Source organism: Antedon mediterranea, chromosome 5, assembly GCF_964355755.1.
Source record: "Antedon mediterranea chromosome 5, ecAntMedi1.1, whole genome shotgun sequence".
NCBI classification, from domain to species: Eukaryota; Metazoa; Echinodermata; class Crinoidea; order Comatulida; family Antedonidae; genus Antedon; species Antedon mediterranea.
The window spans coordinates 1,887,185-1,906,877 of record NC_092674.1 but is presented as its reverse complement, the minus strand read 5'-3'; the positions used below and the strand labels follow the sequence as shown (position 1 = coordinate 1,906,877).

Below are 19,693 nucleotides of genomic sequence, written 5' to 3'. Positions count from 1 at the left end.
TTGAATGCAAGTAAGTATCAAGTATCAATTTATTTGTTCAATTTTTCGGATCCTGTTAAATTTTAAAGAAATTCTTTCACATGTAATACTATTTTTAATTGAATAAGCACTTCATTCGTTGCTTTTGGGTACAAAAGGTTTAAGAAACGAGCCTTAAGTATAAATAAAAAAATAAGTATATATAAACATCTTTTACAGAATATAATATTTTGTGTCAACAGAGTCTAGAACAAAAGAACTAAAGCCTTACATAAGTAGATTATGGTATTAATATTGCAACTAATGCGTGAAACGCTGCCCCCGTCGAAATATACTGTATATAACATTAGCAATTATCATTCACCATTTGTTATTTCACTGTAATAAATAAGCACCATATCGATATGCTTATATAATAACTAATAACATATTTCAGTTATAGGTCTATACAGAATCGTATAAACGCGCCCCTTGGCGGGACCATGCCGGAACTCCCTCGACACAAACCCATCTTTCATTTGGTGAAATATCTTGTTTATTTATGTTGTTTTATTTTTAAATTGATCGATAGAGAAAGACATCCAAGGTTTACAAAGTGGCAAAGTTTTTAATATTTAGGAAGTAATTTCGCAAATAATAGCCAAAGGAAAAACAAACAATGTGATCTGTCTTTCCTTTTTTTATGTGAAGATATTAGGATATCTTCTAGAAACTAACAATGTAGCAATGATGGATCAAGGATTTTTAACCGAGTGCGTACAGGGGCTTAACTTAACCAGGGAAGAGTTATATTACTCTTCCCTGACTTACCTAAATCTAATGTTCTATCTTCGCATTGTCAAATCACCCTGCTAACCCCGGCCTGAGTTTAGTTCTTCAGATCTGACAAATATGTGTGATGTGCCCAAATATGATAGTGATATGACATCATCGTGCCCATATTTGGATATATCAAATTCGCTTGAGTCAAACTGGACAGAGCTTTAGTTTAATCGTCACATAATCGTGAATGTAGACTGACAAAAAACAAACCAGAGAAAATATAACTGTAGTATTCAATTAAAACATTGTGTACAAAATAACAGTAGTTGTACATAGGTAGGTATGTCTTATATGATTCGATTTATATAATGTGTTGGTATAGAATGAGAATGCGGCGGCTGATAAAATTGACATTGATGAAAGAGGTTATTATTATTCAATACTCCGACGACGACGACACGGTAAATATAGAATAATTCATCTATTTCATACAACCATCGTCATAGTATTTATAAGCATAAATTCCTCTTCTGTCGATTCCCTTATGTAAACTAATTAGCATAATCAACACGTCAGGTTTGCCACGCCCAAAATGATATGATTGACAGCACAACATATCTGTGGCGAATGGTATCATCGCTTGTATCATGATCAAAGTATGCTTTTAGAGACTTGTGCGCATCTAATGGAGCGTTCAGTGTGTATGTGCAAAAATGATAGGATTGGCGCATCAGTGATTGTCCAACTTTAACTTAGATTCACAGTTCATATTTAACTGAAATGCTCTATGGTGTTACTAAACCATGACACTAATGGTCAAGCATTAAAACCACTCTGAGCCCCCACTACTGTTGAAGTTGTCGGACTGTGTGCATTTCTCTCTCGGGGACACAACGCGACGCGAGGAATAAGTGTGTTACCATGGCTGGTTCGCCGCCGCCTAACTCAACATGGTATATTATTTGTACATGCTTTTTACTATGTTCAACTATACAAGGTAAGACATGCACCCGATTATCTTTATACTACATAATACATGTTCAGTTTCCCAGACAAATTCTGAGTACAGTGTCACATAATTATATCGCGCCTATACAGTATTAGGTTAGGCTTATGGCAGGCCTCGAATATAGGTGACGCTGTATTACGGTACAGTAACAATAAGTTACATACTTTGATTTAGACAATTGTAAAGATTACCGAAAACGGCACCGAGATTCGCATTAATATCAATCTTTTACATTTATCATTATTTAATTTATTATATTAATAATGTAGTATAGTTTATTTTTCTTATTTCTGCACAAAGAAAATAAATATAATTTGTTCTCAAGAGATTTATGTTATACTATTACTATTATTAATACTTTTCTTTATTTTTTTTCTATATTTGATTACCAACCCATTCGATAGATAATGTAATCAGACTATTTGTACCACGTTTTCCTTCGATTTCCTTTTTTTGTACTGTATATTTTTGTTTTGTAAAAATAATGCTGCTAGTATTAACAACATCATACTACCTTTTACCAACATTTCAACTTTTGTTTCGTGGTAGTATTTAACAATTCAATTATCTTTTTATTCTTTTTTTTATGTCATAGGTTTAAATCTGAATAACAGGAATGACCTCTTATAGTCATGCATAAACTTTGATGATGTTAATTGGATACATTCATTAGTAATTAATACCATGCAAATAACCTTAATAGCTTTAATTCCATTTTAATATTTTGAATCTTTAAACATTATGAATTATTTGGCAAATATAATTGAATATTATACTGTGTTTAATGACGTATAACATTTCTGCTTGCAATCGTTTTTTTAATTCTAGTTTGAAGATTGCTGGTTCATTTTGAGAATAAAACACTTTTTGTAAATTTTATTATAGAGATTGACCCGCGCGTGTAATATTCGTGGGTCACGCGGGGTATACGCGGGGTACACTTTGTGTATTCGCGGGGTACATGCAGGGTATACGCGGGGTATACGCAAGGTATACGCTGGGTATACGCGTTGTACACGCGGGGTACACGCGAGGTACACACGCGTACTAGCTAGTTTGTAAAGTAATCTTTGTTTTCTTTCTTCATTTTATAAATATACAATGATTTCAAATTATGCCACAATCGTCACTGGAAACAGACACTGACGTCACGTAATTCTTGTTTACTGACTTTTTCCTTATTATTAATGTGTATGCAATGATATAGGCCTAATGGGATTTTATCACCTTATAATAATAAACAAAGACAATTTATGCAACTAGTGTAATAACTGGATCATCATGATGAAAATCGTACCTTCGTGTCTACGTGATTGAATATGAATGTAATGGTACGCAATAAATACAGTGATTACCTTAATTTAATTGATATATGCATATAATAATTTTAGATTTCGTCTCGTTAAAATCAACTATTTGATATGTTAATTTTTAGCTGTATAGAAAAATCTCAGTCCTCCATAATTTATTTTTCTCGGTAGTTTAATCAAGGCAAATAATAAATATTATTTCAAATACATGTCAAAAGTTTAATATTATACTGCGCGGTAAAACATTGTAGGCCTATAATGTCGTCACTGATGAAATGAATAATGCGAGCAATCGCAACAAACGAAGTTATTACAAATAGCAAATTAATTAACTATAAACTTACACATTTATTGACAATCAATCACATGTTTTAGCGGATATATACATATTTTTTTAAAAGCTAAATAAAAATAACTGGTTTACTTATCAATTTACATTACTCACTATTATTTCCATCGCTTAAAAAACTAATATATTTTTATCCTGATAATGTTATTTTAAAATTGATATAATATATTCATTGTATAAATTCTGAAGTTGAAAAATGAATTATTCTATAGTGCGTAAGTAACTAAAAAGTATGCTTATCAATTTGTCACGTAAACTGATAACACGTGACATGTTCGTTGTCTTAAATAAGTACTGTACTTTGTTACCAAACACTATAACACGATTGAATGTGTGTATATTAATATATTGGACATTTGCTTGAGGAATTGTTAAAAGGTTTTCCACAATTTATCAAGCACAAGAAATAATATTTCTGAAGTGGTATAGATCTGAGTAAGGGGATGATGGTTCATTGCACTGTCATGCATAGAGCCAATACTATTTGTTGTGTATACTCACGTAGCCTATCTCCCTTGGGTTCTAATTCGTTTCTCTATCTATTCAATAGATATGGCTAATCAAGCACACCTCTTCTGGTTCCCTCGTGTTACTTATTTCTATGCATTGAAAATTATATTTATTTTAACCACGATCACAAAGTAAAAATACCAAAAGATATCGGTGAATGTTTTAAAGTTATAGCGCGCCAAGTATTTAATGCTTACTTCCTTCTCCCCCACCCACCCCATCCCACTTAGAGAGGAGGAACATAGGAAACAGTTCAGCCAATCACCGACGACGGACCATCCGATGTCTGGCGCGTAGGCCTATGTCACTGCGTTCCGTCCTAGGGAAACACGTGGAAGCGCACCAATCATGATGCGATGGATAACACTGTCGAACTGTGATTGGTCATCGCACGATATTTGTGAAACGCAAGCGAGTTGACCAATGGCTAGCGACAGTTTGAATATTCCTTCTGATTGGTCAAATTACTTGCGTTGCGCTTACAGGTTAACAAAGCGTTTTCAAGTCACGTGTCCCCAACACCTTTGCTAATCTAGAATCGTGTTTCCGTTTTTTTATAAATCAGATTAAATCAAAGTAAATAAGATTCTCCAAATTAGCTTGACTAATATCGGCTAACCAAACATCTACAAAAGACAATCGAGTTTAATTGCCTGGCAGCATCGGATAATTTAACGGTTCGCTAAATCAACATTGAATGGCTTTTATCCGAATAGTTTTAATTATACCCGAGTGATGGAAATGATAATAATCAATGTAATTGAGATTTCGAGCCGTAATAAATTTCCTTTCTATAGGATGAATAATGCATTATTTAATCCTTACTTCTTTTCTACTGTTTTTATATAATGATTAAGACTTCTTATGATAAATCTCTCTCAGCAACGCAACAAAATAAAGTGTCTCTTTATAGGTTAACACACTACCATGATACAGACTGCAGTAGAACATCTATTTTATAATGATCAAATAATTATTGTTATTTCTTTATTCCAATCCAACAACAATAAACAATACAGAAAAATCAATTTCCAATTAAATTCTTTTATACGCATCTTCTTCTTAATGTGCCATGTTCAACAAGAACATTGGCGGTTATTTCCAAATAGTCTGCAATATTTATTTCCATTGTAATTTGTTTCACAAACATGATTCCCTGCTTTCCCCTAGTATATAGGTCTCGTCCTTTGTATTTCTGTACAATAGCACGGTGTAGTGTTACTTTACAATAGCAGTGTGTTGTGTTACTGTACAATAGCACTGTGTAGTATTACTGTACAACAGCAGTGTGTAGTGTTACTTTACAATAGCACTGTGTAGTGTTACTGTACAATGGTAATGTATAGTGTTACCGTACTATACAATAGCATTGTTTAGTGTTACTGTACAATATCAGTGTTTAGTGTTAATGTACAATAATACTGTTTAGTGTTACTGTACAATAGCAGTGTTTAGTGTTAATGTACAATAATACTGTGTAGTGTTACTGTACAATAGCACTGTGTAGTGTTACTGTACCATGGTAATGTGTAGTGTTACTTTACAATAGCACTGTGTAGTATTACTGTACAACAGCAGTGTGTAGTGTTACTTTACAATAGCACTGTGTAGTGTTACTGTACAATAGCACTGTGTAGTGTTATTTTACAATAGCACTGTGTAGTGTTACTGTACAATAGCACTGTGTAGTGTTATTTTACAATAGCACTGTGTAGTATTACTGTACAACAGCAGTGTGTAGTGTTACCTTACAATAGCACTGTGTAGTGTTACTGTACAATAGCACTGTGTAGTGTTATTTTACAATAGCACTGTGTAGTGTTACTGTACAATAGCACTGTGTAGTGTTATTTTACAATAGCACTGTGTAAGTATTACTGTACAACAGCAGTGTGTAGTGTTACTTTACAATAGCACTGTGTAGTGTTACTGTACAATAGCACTGTGTAGTGTTACTGTACAATAGCACTGTGTAGTGTTATTTTACAATAGCACTGTGTAGTGTTACTGTACAATAGCACTGTGTAGTGTTATTTTACAATAGCACTGTGTAGTGTTACTGTACAATAGCACTGTGTAGTGTTACTTTACAATAGCACTGTGTAGTGTTACTGTACAATAGCACTGTATATAGTGTTAATGTAACTTTTCCAGAAGTTAGATTAACCTTGATGTATAAAACGATTTTTTAAAATAAATTCCGTTATGTCAAAAAAAGTTAGTATTAAGTAAATTTCTCACGTATGTTTTGATAAAAAGCCGTCGATAAATATGCAATGATGGCAAAAATTATGCAACGAAACATAGGCACGGAGGAAATGTGGCAATTTGGTGTCAACGATTGACTATTTTCAGTATAATCTATCGTTATTTGTTACATTTAATAGTTTCAGCTTCTCAATTTTGAATTTATAAGAAAATAGATCCGAAATCTGTTAACTGATGGGCATAAATAGGTCAACAAACATTTTAATGATGACTTTGAATTGATTGTTGGAAGTGTCTATAATTATGGAAACAGCCTCACAGGCTTAGAAAGGAATGCCACATATCTAGGGATTATAAACTAGTATAATTAAAACCAATGAAATTCAATAAATGTAAAGTTCATTATCCTTGCTTACAGAGGAGACACATGGGTGTTTCAAAATCTCTTTCAGTCAGTTTGTTCCAATCAGTCTGTGTACAGGTCTATGAAACTCTGTCTACACTATCGCACTAGTTTGACAAAAATGTGATGTGCCCAAATATAGGTGTGGCTTTATGTCAGACACCAGTTGACGTATGCGTAAAAACTTGTAGTTTTGTTAAATAATTGAAATCGTATAAATAGTTGAAAAATACAGAAAAAGTGCAATGTTATTCCTTATCTCGCTGCTGAATGAATGATTTGTTCTTTTATAACTTGCAATACATTATAAGCTGTTTTTATTTCAATAACCCATGCATCCTGTGTCATTAAAATCTGTTTTACCTTTGTATTTGTATCGTTTTATACATTTTAATGTAAATACAACGTAATTCAGCTTCGGCTGCGACCGTGGTATAAATAAAAGAAACTTGAAATAACTGAACTACACTTTCTTTCCTTCTGAGAAACAGAACAAGTGGGAATGCAGTTTATGGGTATACATCAGAATTTGTACGCGCACGTGCATGCAAAAGGAAAGTATAGCATTGTCTCAAGCTTGCCGAGGTGTAATTGACTAAATACAGTATGAATTTAAATCTTACGTTCGGAGTAAGAGGTTCTTTAATTCCCCTTTTAATCTTCATTACGCAAAATGCGAAAGACGGCAAAGTATAAACGGTATTTCTGTCATTTTTGCGAATTAGGTAAACATCACAGTGAGATGTTTTTCATTCATTTGATGATATATAATTTTAGAATCGAGCAATTTCCTAATTAAAAGTGCGATATCGATTATCGTCGCTAAACTCTGGTAATAACTCATGTTATAAGCATTCAAGGACTGTATGCTAGAGGATCTTATTCTATAAGATTGAGAGCGACGGAAATGACATGAACTGTTCCTATCTTTGTTATCACTGGTTATAGAGTTGAGTTCTATAAATTGCATGCGAATCTCGGTGCGCGCGCGTACAGTACCCGTTGAGCGCGATTTCACCTCGAGCACGAATTCCGTTATCCATATTTTGTCAAGCAAGGTCATCATTCATGCTCACTGATGATTCGTCAAAATAAAAACAAATCGTACGATTTCACCAAAATTCTTGATCCATTGGATCGATTCAGAGTCCGAATCAGGTACGAATTCAATTGTACGAATTTGGTGTGAACAATCCTATGCTTTACAACTTAACCCATTTTCCACGATATTTTTCTCGGGGCGCCGGACCGGATCCCGCCTTGATGTGAACGCAACTAAAAAGAGGCAAGAAAAATCGGGTGCTTCAAGAATATTACCAGACATGTGTGACTTGTTCTTATCTTAAAGGCCAGGTGCGGGCAAAACATTTCTATTGATCATACATTCCAATAATTATCGATCTATAGTTTCCCCTATGTTTCATAATTTTTGGGATTTTATTTGTGTTACACGAGCTTGTTGAAAATAAGCCCTTTCTTATCAGTGGGGGGATAGTTCAAATTACACAGTAAAATCTCTATTCTTTTGTACACAAATTTTGTAAATAGAGAGGCATTTTAAAAAGCTATGAAAAATAAATGGTGTGGTAAAAAATGTTATCAGATGACTAAATATAGGTAATATAACTTGAATATTACATTTCTGATATTTTTATTCAACTTCAGATTTTTATTTTCATGCTATAGCAAAAATTATCCACCGTATATCCACCATCTTTTTTCACCGTCATGTTATTACATTAGGTTAACTACCTAACTACTGAAAAAAAGTCTTCCTGGTTTTTATGGAAGAATTTTGCCAAATTTTGTATTTGACCATATTAAAGGAAATACATGTTTTTTCGTCTCGATTTCTGTTACAAATATTTGATTTATGTACAATTATCCAAATATTATATTTAAAATTCATGCCTGTACCTGAGCTTTAATTTGTTTTCTTTTTTGTATGTTTGTGTTCTCTTTGTGTTGTCTCTAATCACAAACACTTTCTAGGATCTTGCACTTTTGTAAATTAGGCCTATATGTTTTAGATGAATTGATATAAAGGATTTCGATCTTTTAGATATTTATAGTGCATTTATTGTATCCTTCGAGAAGAGTAGGGGGTTACCCCGTTGAACTGGTTCACAAAATAGCCCCTGTATCAGGGGATTACCACCTATCTGATAGGACAGTCATTAATTGGTAATTCTTGGCCACATTGCCTAAAGACATAAAATAATAAATAAATAAATAGCTTTCAAATCAGATTCTAGTGCTAATTTGAATGTCTACGTCTACTCAATTCTCCTCCACTTTGATTGAACTATGAACTCAAATCATAATATAATAATATTCTATATTTTTAAAATTGATTTTTAAAATAAAAAATATCAATATTTAAGGAATGCAATTTCCAAAAATGAATTATTCTGATGAATATTCTTTTTTTACGATAAAGTTTAGTATTTTTAAGGAAATTTATCGATTGAAATCGAATGCCATTGTTAAAACATATGGATGGCACTCGTACCGAAATACACAATTCATATTTATATATATTCATAATATTTAATAGAGAAGCCTGTATTAATGGCGTGTATTATATACACGTACAATATTCATGTTCGCGCTTCTTGCTATGGAATATTAGTAAATTACATGTTGAATTATTGTTATGCTTTGTTTATGGTTATGATAGTGGTAATATATTTACCATCATAACGGACGTACGTAAGTACATTATAATTATAAACATAATCAAAACAGTTCTATAGTACAATCACAACAAGATTTTGAATCTACAACCCGCGTAATTTACAATTAACCAAGTAAACATAAATCTTCACTGATAAAAGTACAACTATATTCAACAAGTAGGCCTAGGCCAATTTATGTTTTCGTCGTTTACGATTGTCTAAACTATTCAGGGAGATAAAAGTGTGTTGAGAGGAGGTTCGGCTGGGAGAGTTGAGGTGTCAGAACACTATTTGAAGCATGCGCAGAAACTGTTTACGCTCTACTTCTGTGCTGCAACGTGGTGTGCAATGCAATTAAATATTCAAAATTATGATTTTCTGGAGGGGATTTAATTTATTTGTTTAAAATTTCTCTACCAAATTTGCAACGCATTATATGATAACACTTAGGCTACACTTAGCATGATAGCCTTTATGGTAGATGTCATAGACAGTTGATGCCTTCAACACAAATTGAAAGACAACAGTTAAGACAAAATCAATACACAGCCGGTAGCGTCCAAACTCCGACAGTGATTTTTCATTAAGTGAATTTGAGTTGTAGTTTTAGATTGTAAAGACGGATATAAACGCAAGTTAAGCAGCTTTTCTACATAATTAGCACGTCTCGGGAGAATTCGCTCAGAAGGGACACTTCGATTATCACGAGTAATTTAACAAGCATTGTACAGCTTTATTTATTAATTTTCTGTAATTAAAATTAAGCTAATACACTTTTTTAAATCGTAAAAAAATCGTTTTTTTATCGATAAATCAAATCCCATGTACACTTATCGTCGCAAATTAGAATAAAAAAATCATTGATCATTCAAATATAAGATTATTTATTTCGAGTTCTAATTCTTAATTTCATGTAATTTAAATTACGGAATACTAATGTCCACAATATTAGATTATTATAGTTATAAGTGCATCTAAAATTCCATTTTCTAATCTTTTAAACAAATTAAGTTTTATAATTAGCGAATTGAAGACACAAATTGCTGTAAATCTGAATTTGCATTATTAGTATCCAAATTAACTATTAAAATGTTATTAGTATTTATAACCATATTTACTTGATCGTCCTCCAATTTGTCAAATTATGGAATTAGTAAAACATGAGAAGGAGAAGTAGTATTTGACATTTGATTTGATTTTATAACCTTTGATTCGATATTACCACAGCTTTTAATATATCTACTGCGCATGTCCATGTGAGCGTGCGCTAAAGGACGCGTGTTCATTGCGTGTCATTACTTGTGTGCCACGTGATTTCCACACCTTTATACTATTTTAAAAGTTACATCTTTTTTCATGTTCTTAGATTGTCGATAGGTTTGCGACATATATCCTTTTTAGTATCTTCTGATAGCTTGTTTTTCACCAAAATCTATGACTTCTTACGCAGTGGCCTAAAAGTAGTGAAATGAAGTTCTGAACCTATTTTGATGTCTTTTCTTTGGCATTATAACTTGTGAAATTTAGAGGAGGCCCGGTCCGGCTGCCCCTCCCCATCCCATTGAATCCGCTCCTGCTAAGTTGTATCTCAAGATTGGTGAAAAATAGGCTTGATTAGTTAAAGTAAAGACCTATACTGTTTCCGCTACTTGTTTCACTAGTGGAAAACAACTTTCCTGTAACCAGGCCAGCCTCATGTAACATTGTATTTATCGTTATTCTGTTTAGGAACACTTGGATCTCGTCAGCAGAAAGATCTTTTGTATGATTTATTTGAGAAAAGTAGTTACAATAAACTGGTACGACCCGTCAAAAACGAAACGGATAACATCACAGTATCAGTGGAACTTTACTTGAGTCAAATAAATAATGTCGTAAGTAGCTCATTATCACTGACTAAGAGTGTAGAGTGTGTCTTCTACAAAAGTAGTCTCTGCCATTGTGTTGTTTATGTGGTTAGTATTTCTACGAGTGCTCCACTAGTATACTATTTCACCCCATGTGCGCCAAAATGTTAATCTTTCCAATATCAAGCCGAATCACCGTGTAACATAGACAACATTAAAAGGAAATGCGATTCCTTTCTGGAGGAAAAAGGCATTATTTACGGCAAGAAAAACTGCCAAAAGTGATGGTTATTTTGGTTCTATCACGCATGCTCTCTGCTCCCTGGGGTTGTATATGATTCTGGAGACTATATATGATCACCATCATTACAATGATGACCATCATCATAATGATCACCATCATTACAATGATCACCATCATCACAGTGATCACCATCATCACAATAGGTCACAATGATTACCATCATCACAATGATCACCATCATCACAATGCTCATTATCACAATGATCGTTATCACATGATCACAATCATCACAATGATCACCACCATCACAATGCTCATTATCACAATGATCACCATCATCACAATGATCATTATCACATGATCACCATCATCACAATGGTAATTTCACGCTGATCACTATCATCACAATGATCATTATCACAATGGTCACCATCATCACAATGATTATTATCACAATGATCACCAGGTACAGTATCCAGCACACATACCTGTATACTCATATTTTATTTTTCCAGATTTTAGCAAATAAACGGCTGTAATTACTGGGTTTAAACTCTTAATGACATGCTATAATTGCACTAGTGTTTAGAATTTATCTCGAAATAAAGGAAATGACAAAACAAACTTATCTTATATTAAAAACAAACAGATGATGCAATGAGAGAGATCTTTGCCTTTCGTTTTCGCTCGTCAAATCTAATTTTAAGTTGATGCGTATATATTTCTTTCCAACAATCCATGTGCACATGTTTTGTTATGTCGGTTTAATATTGATGTGTGTAGGGAGACGGATTTAGTGCGTTATTTTAGTTGACATGGAAGAATAATAATTAAACAATTTTAAAACAGGCCTGCTTTGAAATTGTAAACTGTGCCTTTGTATTTCCTCTTAGTTTTGTAATTCTAATTGCTTACAAACATTTATTTCTTTTAATTAGAACGAAAAGTATCAATACCTTAGCATGATGGTTTGGCTGACGCAGGTAAGTAAGATATTGAGAGCTGATTAAAAGTTACCTTTGATTAGTAGATACACTTTATAAAGATCGGTCACCTATGTGCTAACGGCATGTACACCATCGTCCCGCTATGTACGCACTCACGCTATGTACGCACTCACGCTATGTACGCACTCACGCTATGTACGCACTCACACTATGTACGCACTCATAAATGTACATGCACACACGTTATTTATGCACATACTAAATGTACGCACTCACATTATATACGCACACACACAACATGCGCACTCACAATATGTACGCACCCACGCTATGTTCGCACTTACACAATGTACGCACTCATACAATGTATGCACTCGCACTATGTACGCACTCACATAATGTACGCACTCACACTATGTACGCACCCACGTTATGTTCGCACTCACACTATGTACGCACTCACACTATGTACGCACCCACATAATGTACGCACTCACACAATGTACGTACTCACACTATGTACGCACTCACATAATGTACGCACTCACACAATGTACGCACTCACACTATGTACGCACCCACATAATGTACGCACTCATACAATGTACGCACTCACACAATGTACGCAATAATACAATGTACGAACTCGCACTATGTATGCACTCACGCTATGTACGCATTCTCGCTATATCTCCTCGTAGTATAACATCACACATATTGTATTCATTTTCTGTATGTATATTTCACAGCCAGGTGGTGGTCGGTTTTAATTAAAGTTTGTATGTAATGTCTTATTGATCGGCACTTTGGATTTAACGATAGATAACGACAAGTCAAGTGGGCCTATAGTATTTTAACGATTTCTCTTGTCAATGTTTGACCTAATCCAAATGAAATATCCACCAGAAGTCTGAGTATATTGACTAGGCAATCTCAGGTATCACGTGGAAAGGTGTTCTGAAGGCACTTAGTTGATAAGCTGTTTAATCCAATCAATGGCTAGCAATATTACACTGCCGCGAAAGGTATACCGTACTTTAACTTTCTATAATTACTAGGCCTATACAGTAAATTGTATCTTGGCCAAGGTTAGATAAAAAGATTTTTGTATCATCGATTTTAAGCCCCGTCTTTGACAGCATTGCTTAAAGCAGAGCTGAAATAGCACATCTATCATCCATTAAAGCTGGTAAAATGATACGAATTAGTAAGACGATGATGTTTCAATGAGAAATCGAGACATGAATACAAATTATAAAATGATATTTAACACTAATCTTAATTTTATTTACTAACTATTCAAAGAATACAAATGACAATTATCACAAGCATATAATTGCATCACTCTTGAGACTGATTGGCTATCAATTTTCACGCGTACGCGCGCGTAAATGATCGCTAAATGACTCAAAAGTTAATTATTGATTGTCATTCTTGGTATCATTTGGGATTTCAAGCATTATATCAAATCTCACAACACAATATATATTCATGTGCTGGAAAAGTAGGTGTTGAATTTAATCTGAATGTGTAAGTACTGTCTACAGTATCAAATGTTTTAGAAAAAAATGTGATGTGCCCATATATGGACATGATGATGTCATATCACTACCATATTTTTTGGTATATCAATTATACCATATTTGGACACATCTTTTTTTGTCACACTAGTAGACAAAGCTGAAGACGGATGAGATGAAGTATGTACCGCAGTATCTTTTTCATTATACATCATCATCAATTATCTCATCACATTAAAGCGTTCACACTGCGCCAGCCCGGGTCGGTTCGGTACTTGGCTGACCACTCATGGTCTACGTTACGTTTTTCGAGCACTGCGTTCACACACGGAATCCGAAATAATGGGAACGATCCTATTTTTAATTTTTTGTAATCATTCTATTACAAACGTCATCGATTCGTTCTTATTCAAGAAGCCCGGGCCTGACCTTTAACATATATTTGTATGACCCAAAGAGTTGATACAGCCGAAGTAGGCCCTCTAGCCTTCGGCTTATTACACCTCTCTTATATGACGACAGATTCTGCCCACAATACTCACTCACAATTTGCAAACTCTTGTACTGACGTATATCCTATTCAGCCAACAGTTCATTGACTTTTGGCGCTGATTTATGAACAGTCAAATTATAAAAAAAAAACATAATCAGTCTGCGAAAGTGATTTTTTGGTGTAGTTTGTTTATTTGGCGACGTGTGCTGACGACATTACTCAATGTTCTACACATTATATTATTGACTTTCACAGTATGAATAATGTATAAAGAACAATAATGGAACAATAGGCCTAATGACTATTATTTTAAAATTGTGTTCTATTAATTGTAGCGTTGGAAAGATGAATACTTAGTGTGGAACTCAAGCGACTACCAAGGCCTGGACGTCATCCGTGTGCCTGCAAGCAAAGTTTGGCTTCCCGATACAATATTATACAACACGTAAGCACGTCGTACCGTTAAAGCTTGGTTCCCACTGGTACGCAATGCAAGGACGTAACGCAACGCAAAGTGGTTTGACCAATTTCAAGCGATAGATTATTCAAACAGTTGCGTCTACGTCCTTGCGTTGCGTCCTAGTGAGAACCAAGCTTAAGGCCAATTCACACAGACGAGCGGTAACGTTAATAACAAATAGAATCTATGTTAATCCTTAAGACCACACAACGCGGAGCAGACGGGTAGTTTCCGCTCAGGATAGATACAGATTCTACGTTGGACAAGTTTACGCGGTTTTCCGCCTACCGTTACTGCTCGTCTGTGTTAATTAACCGTTACTCGTGCATTTAAAATCGAATGAGGGGTGAGGTAATTGATTACCCCCCAAAACACTCAGACATCACCTCGAAGTAATTTTATTTTTTAAACTGTATTCATTATTATTTGTTAGCTTTTTTTTCATATATTTGATGTGGGTAATTAATGGGCCTGTTAAAAGGGGAACAAAAAGAATTACGAATAAAAATACATGTTAATTTCTAAAAATTGAAACAAAAAAGTGTTTCATAGAGGGAGTTACATTACATATGTTAAGCACTAAGAGTTGCAGCAGCAGTGCCACAAACGTAATAATGACATTTGTTGTTTGTAATGTTTTGTAATTTTTCAGTCGTGATGAAAGTTCTAACGAACCGTTCATGACGGTAACCACTAACGTAATCGTAACGGAAAATGGTAGTGTGGATTGGAGTGCGCCCCTTACGATCAAATCTCATTGCTCTGTTGATGTCTACCTCTATCCGTTTGATAAACAGGTGAGAGCTGATTACTGTATTATAATAGTATGTGTTATAAAACACTTAAATAAATTCCTGCCATTTGATTAGAAGATTGTGGGTCACATGGCGTGCAATAGTACGCACTATTAAACATTTATTATTTGTATATTATATCATTTAGCATGAATTAATTTTAAGCTTTATATGTAGGAATACATTTGAGACTTTAAGGAAGTAGGCCTATACGAACATGTCCTCGTAATATATAAATCCCCCATGCTACTCAGTAAACTATAGTCTGTGTTCCAGACGGAGTTTTGACTTAATATTAGTAAACAGATATATATATTTTGGCACATATGGCGTTTCATACATATACTACTTGAGCTTGTAAAAAGCCTCGAAATTACTACAGACTTGTATTCAATTTCTATTGATAACATTTGTTGGCAGGTATGTCGATTGAAGTTTGGTTCGTGGCAACACGACACCAAGTACATTGACTACTTCGATGATACAGCTGACGCGTCGAACTACAATCATAACGGCGAATGGGACACACTTGGTAAGTTTATTTAATATGGACGAAAACGGATGACGCGTGCTAACGCTTACAGCTTTGTTCTCATTTGGACGCAACGCACTTGACAAGACAAGCGACAGTTCGAATAATCCATTGCCTGTGATTGGTCAAATCAGTTATATTAAACTTTATGTGACAATATATGGACATGATGATGTCATACCACTTATGGTGGGCACGTCATATAAAGTTTTATAGTGTAGACAGAGTTTAAGGCAACGATAAGTAATTTGACTAATCACACGCGATGGATTATTCGAACTGTTGCTTGTCTTTAGCCGGCCAACTCTACGTCCTTGTATTGCGTATATAGTGGGAACGAAACGTTACGCTTACGTCATTGCGTTGCGTTCTGTAAAACAAGCTTTAACGAACGCGCACTGTTAATATTATGGAGTTAAGTATCAAAACGGTACTCTATGTAAGCGAATAAAAGAAACCAACTGGGTGATTGTTACACGGAGGCCTGGTTGTTACAACCAAGGCTATTTTAAGCTTGGTTCCCACTGACGCAACGCAACGACGTAGGCGCAACGAAAGTGAGTTGAGCGATCAAGCGATACTTGGGATGCTTTGCATCTAAATGGAAACCAAGTTTTAGAATTGGTACTTGGCAACAAACCTATCAATATGCTTTTCTATTGATTTGAATGTATTAATTGTATTTGTATTGTTTCATTAATTTGTAGAAATCGCTCACAAGAAAGAGTTAGAAACATTTAGCTGTTGTCCTGATAAAACATACGCCAGTGTAACTTTTAGATTGGAAATCAAACGACGCCCTCTGTTTTACTTTCTGAATCTGGTTGTGCCGTGTTTGGTGATATCTGCAATGTCATTGGTGGAATTCATTTTACCATGTAACTCTGGAGAAAAAGTTTCGCTGGGAATCACAGTACTTTTGTCATTAACAGTGTTTATGTTAGTTGTGGCTGAGAATATGCCAGCCAGCGGAAGTGATATTCCAATATTGTGTAAGTTTTCTGTTCTATTTCAATGTCAGCGCAGGTGTAATTCAACATGAACGTTACGTAAGGCTTGAGACGCAACACAACGACGTAACGCAACGTAAGGGATTTGACCAATCACAAGCGATGGATTATTCAAACTGTCTCTTGTCATTGGTTAACTCGCTTGCGTTGCGCGTACATCCTTGCGTTGCGTCCCCTCCTTGGACACAACGCAAGGTTGTAAGTACACCGCACAAGTCACGACGCAGTGAATCCGCCACTACATCGCGTCGTGATTACTTTTGTTGCACTCACGTCCATGCGTTGCGTCCTAACACTTGGTTCCCTCTAGCGACGCAACACAATGACGTAACGCAACGTAAGGGATTTGACCTATCACAGCGATGGATTATTCAAACTGTCTCTTGTCATTTGTCAACTCGCTTGCGTTGCGCGTACGTCCTTGAGTTGCGTCTCTAGTGGGAACCACGCTTAATATTAATTAAACTTAACTCGTCCTGGTGACGATCGAGTTCAAATCATATACTGTACCTATACGTAATAACAAATGTCCTTTTCTTCTTTGCAGCTCGATTTTATATCATCACAATAATGTGTGTTTCCATATCTTTATTAATGACTATACTAGTGCTAAACTGTCACCATCGACAAACTCCACTTCCAAGATGGATGCAAGTGGTTTTCTTGCAATTTCTTGCTCGCCCTCTATGTCTTCATGTTCACGTTAAAAAAATTCAGCGAAGCAACTCGAAACGAGTCTACGAGCCCATAACACAGACTATTTACACGGATATGGATATGGGCCCACAGGAAGACCCGATCGATATAACTACGCGCGAAAAACGTTTGAATGGTACGCGCAACAACATGCGATCACTTTCATCGATGGAGTCGGCGTCTGATCCTGTATGCCGAGAAATGTTGCGTAACCAGAGATTTCTTGTGGAACATTTTGCAGAAAAAGAGAAAACAGATCAACTAATAAGCGATTGGCAACTGGTTGCTAGCGTTCTTGATCGTCTTTTTTTGTGGATTTACCTGATTTGCATTGTCATCATTGATTCCGTTATTTTCACTCAGATGCTTTAACTGAAACTCAACGTTATTGCTGGTTTTGGTTCGGATATTTAAAAATGACGATGTACCCGATTATATGACGTCACAAAATCCGTGACGTGTAGACTATTTGATAACTATAGTGTGAAAACTATCCGAAATGTTGTTGAACCTTTAAACTTTTACATAGACAAAATATATGGAATGGGCACTCAACGCATCATCATAATGTTTGAACAGTTGACTTGATCACTTTAGTGTCAGAACTTTCCGACTAAAACTTTATATATATATAATCATGGAATTAGGAACGTACGATTTTAGAATCAGAAAAACAATATACAGTACATTATTAATAAGTGTATAAAAAAACCTTATTTTAACCATTATGTTGGTGGTGATGATGACCACCACAACACAATCTATGGATTGGGGAACACTTATATTTAGAACCAGAAAATTAAATAGTATCATAGGTGTAAACATTCATTTATATAGATCGTGGTTTTTAAATGCCATTAGGTAGTATGATACAATTTTAACGATTAGACTATCATTAATTAATAGATTGTTAGACTTAAGCTTGGTTTCCACTAGCGACGCGACGCAACGTAAGCAAATGTCCTTCTAGTAATTGTGTTTTCCCCCGCCTGCCTGAAATCAAACTAGCGATGTTTGCGTCGTCGGTTCCCACTTGTGGTTACGCAATACAACACTTCAGGCCCGTATCCAGGGGGGGTGCGTTGGGTGCAGACGCACCCCCCCAAGTCCCAAAAGGTCCACTATTTCCTCGGTTGGTATTTTTTCTTGTCTTGTTTAACTAAAGACAATATCATTATATATATACAAAATTTACATTATCAATGGTATACAAACAAAAATATGCTAATATAAAATGAAAAAATACCGGTAATTAAATTACGGAATCTGAACTGACTACAAACTCGATGTAAAACATGCGCAGTCGATCATGTGACGACAAGCAATAGCTTAGCGCTTCATGTACGCGGTACGCGGTATAATATACAGTAAAAACGTTCGCGTTCACTTCATATAGCTTCAGCGCCTAGAAAACCACGATGTTCCATTGACCGTGAGAGTACGTCAGAGGGCTAATATGCACTTTTATGCATTCATTATTGCCAGCGATCTAACTTACTAATAAACATTAGCTAGGTACGCACTTGTCTGGCGGTATCCTTTTGTACGAATCGTTCAACGTTGGGTCGAGACGCGTGATATCAAGTTTCATCCAGGGACCAAAATGTGTAATGTAGTTATTTTCCAGGCGAAGTTTACCGACGGTTACCGAAGGGAACACGTGTACTTTTTGTCGGGGAATATAATATACAGTAAAAAGCGTTCGCGTTCACTTCGTAGCTAGCTTCAGCGCCTAGAAAACCGCGACGTTTCATTGACCGTGAGAGTACGTCAGAGTGATAATATGCACTTTATATGCATTCATTATTGCCAGCGATCTAACTTACTACTAAACAATAGCTAGGTACGCACTTGTCTGGCGGTATCCCTTTGTACGAATCGTTCAACGTTGGGTCGAGACGCGTGATATCAAGTTTCATCCAGGGACCAAAATGTGTAATGT

At 35.2% G+C, this 19,693-nt stretch overlaps 1 protein-coding gene across 1 annotated transcript; it reads left to right on the top strand.

The window, feature by feature from the left end:
* The first annotated feature begins 1,415 nt into the window (after positions 1-1,415).
* LOC140049221 (neuronal acetylcholine receptor subunit alpha-9-like) lies at positions 1,416-18,811 on the top strand. The gene is made up of 8 exons (XM_072094056.1): positions 1,416-1,738; positions 10,937-11,082; positions 12,238-12,282; positions 14,595-14,704; positions 15,372-15,516; positions 15,934-16,045; positions 16,753-17,037; positions 17,603-18,811. The coding sequence occupies exons 1-8, from the start codon at positions 1,663-1,665 to the stop codon at positions 18,121-18,123; spliced, it is 1,440 nt and encodes a 479-aa protein (XP_071950157.1). The 5' UTR covers positions 1,416-1,662; the 3' UTR covers positions 18,124-18,811.
* The last annotated feature ends 882 nt before the right edge of the window (positions 18,812-19,693 follow it).

Bases quoted from the DNA above. Each gene is read 5' to 3' on its own strand.
- LOC140049221 (XM_072094056.1), top strand. From the start codon at position 1,663: ATGGCTGGTTCGCCGCCGCCTAACTCAACATGGTATATTATTTGTACA. The intron at 1,739-10,936 runs GTAAGACATGCA...TATTCTGTTTAG, and splicing joins ACTATGTTCAACTATACAAG to GAACACTTGGATCTCGTCAG. The intron at 15,517-15,933 runs GTGAGAGCTGAT...ATTTGTTGGCAG, and splicing joins TCTATCCGTTTGATAAACAG to GTATGTCGATTGAAGTTTGG.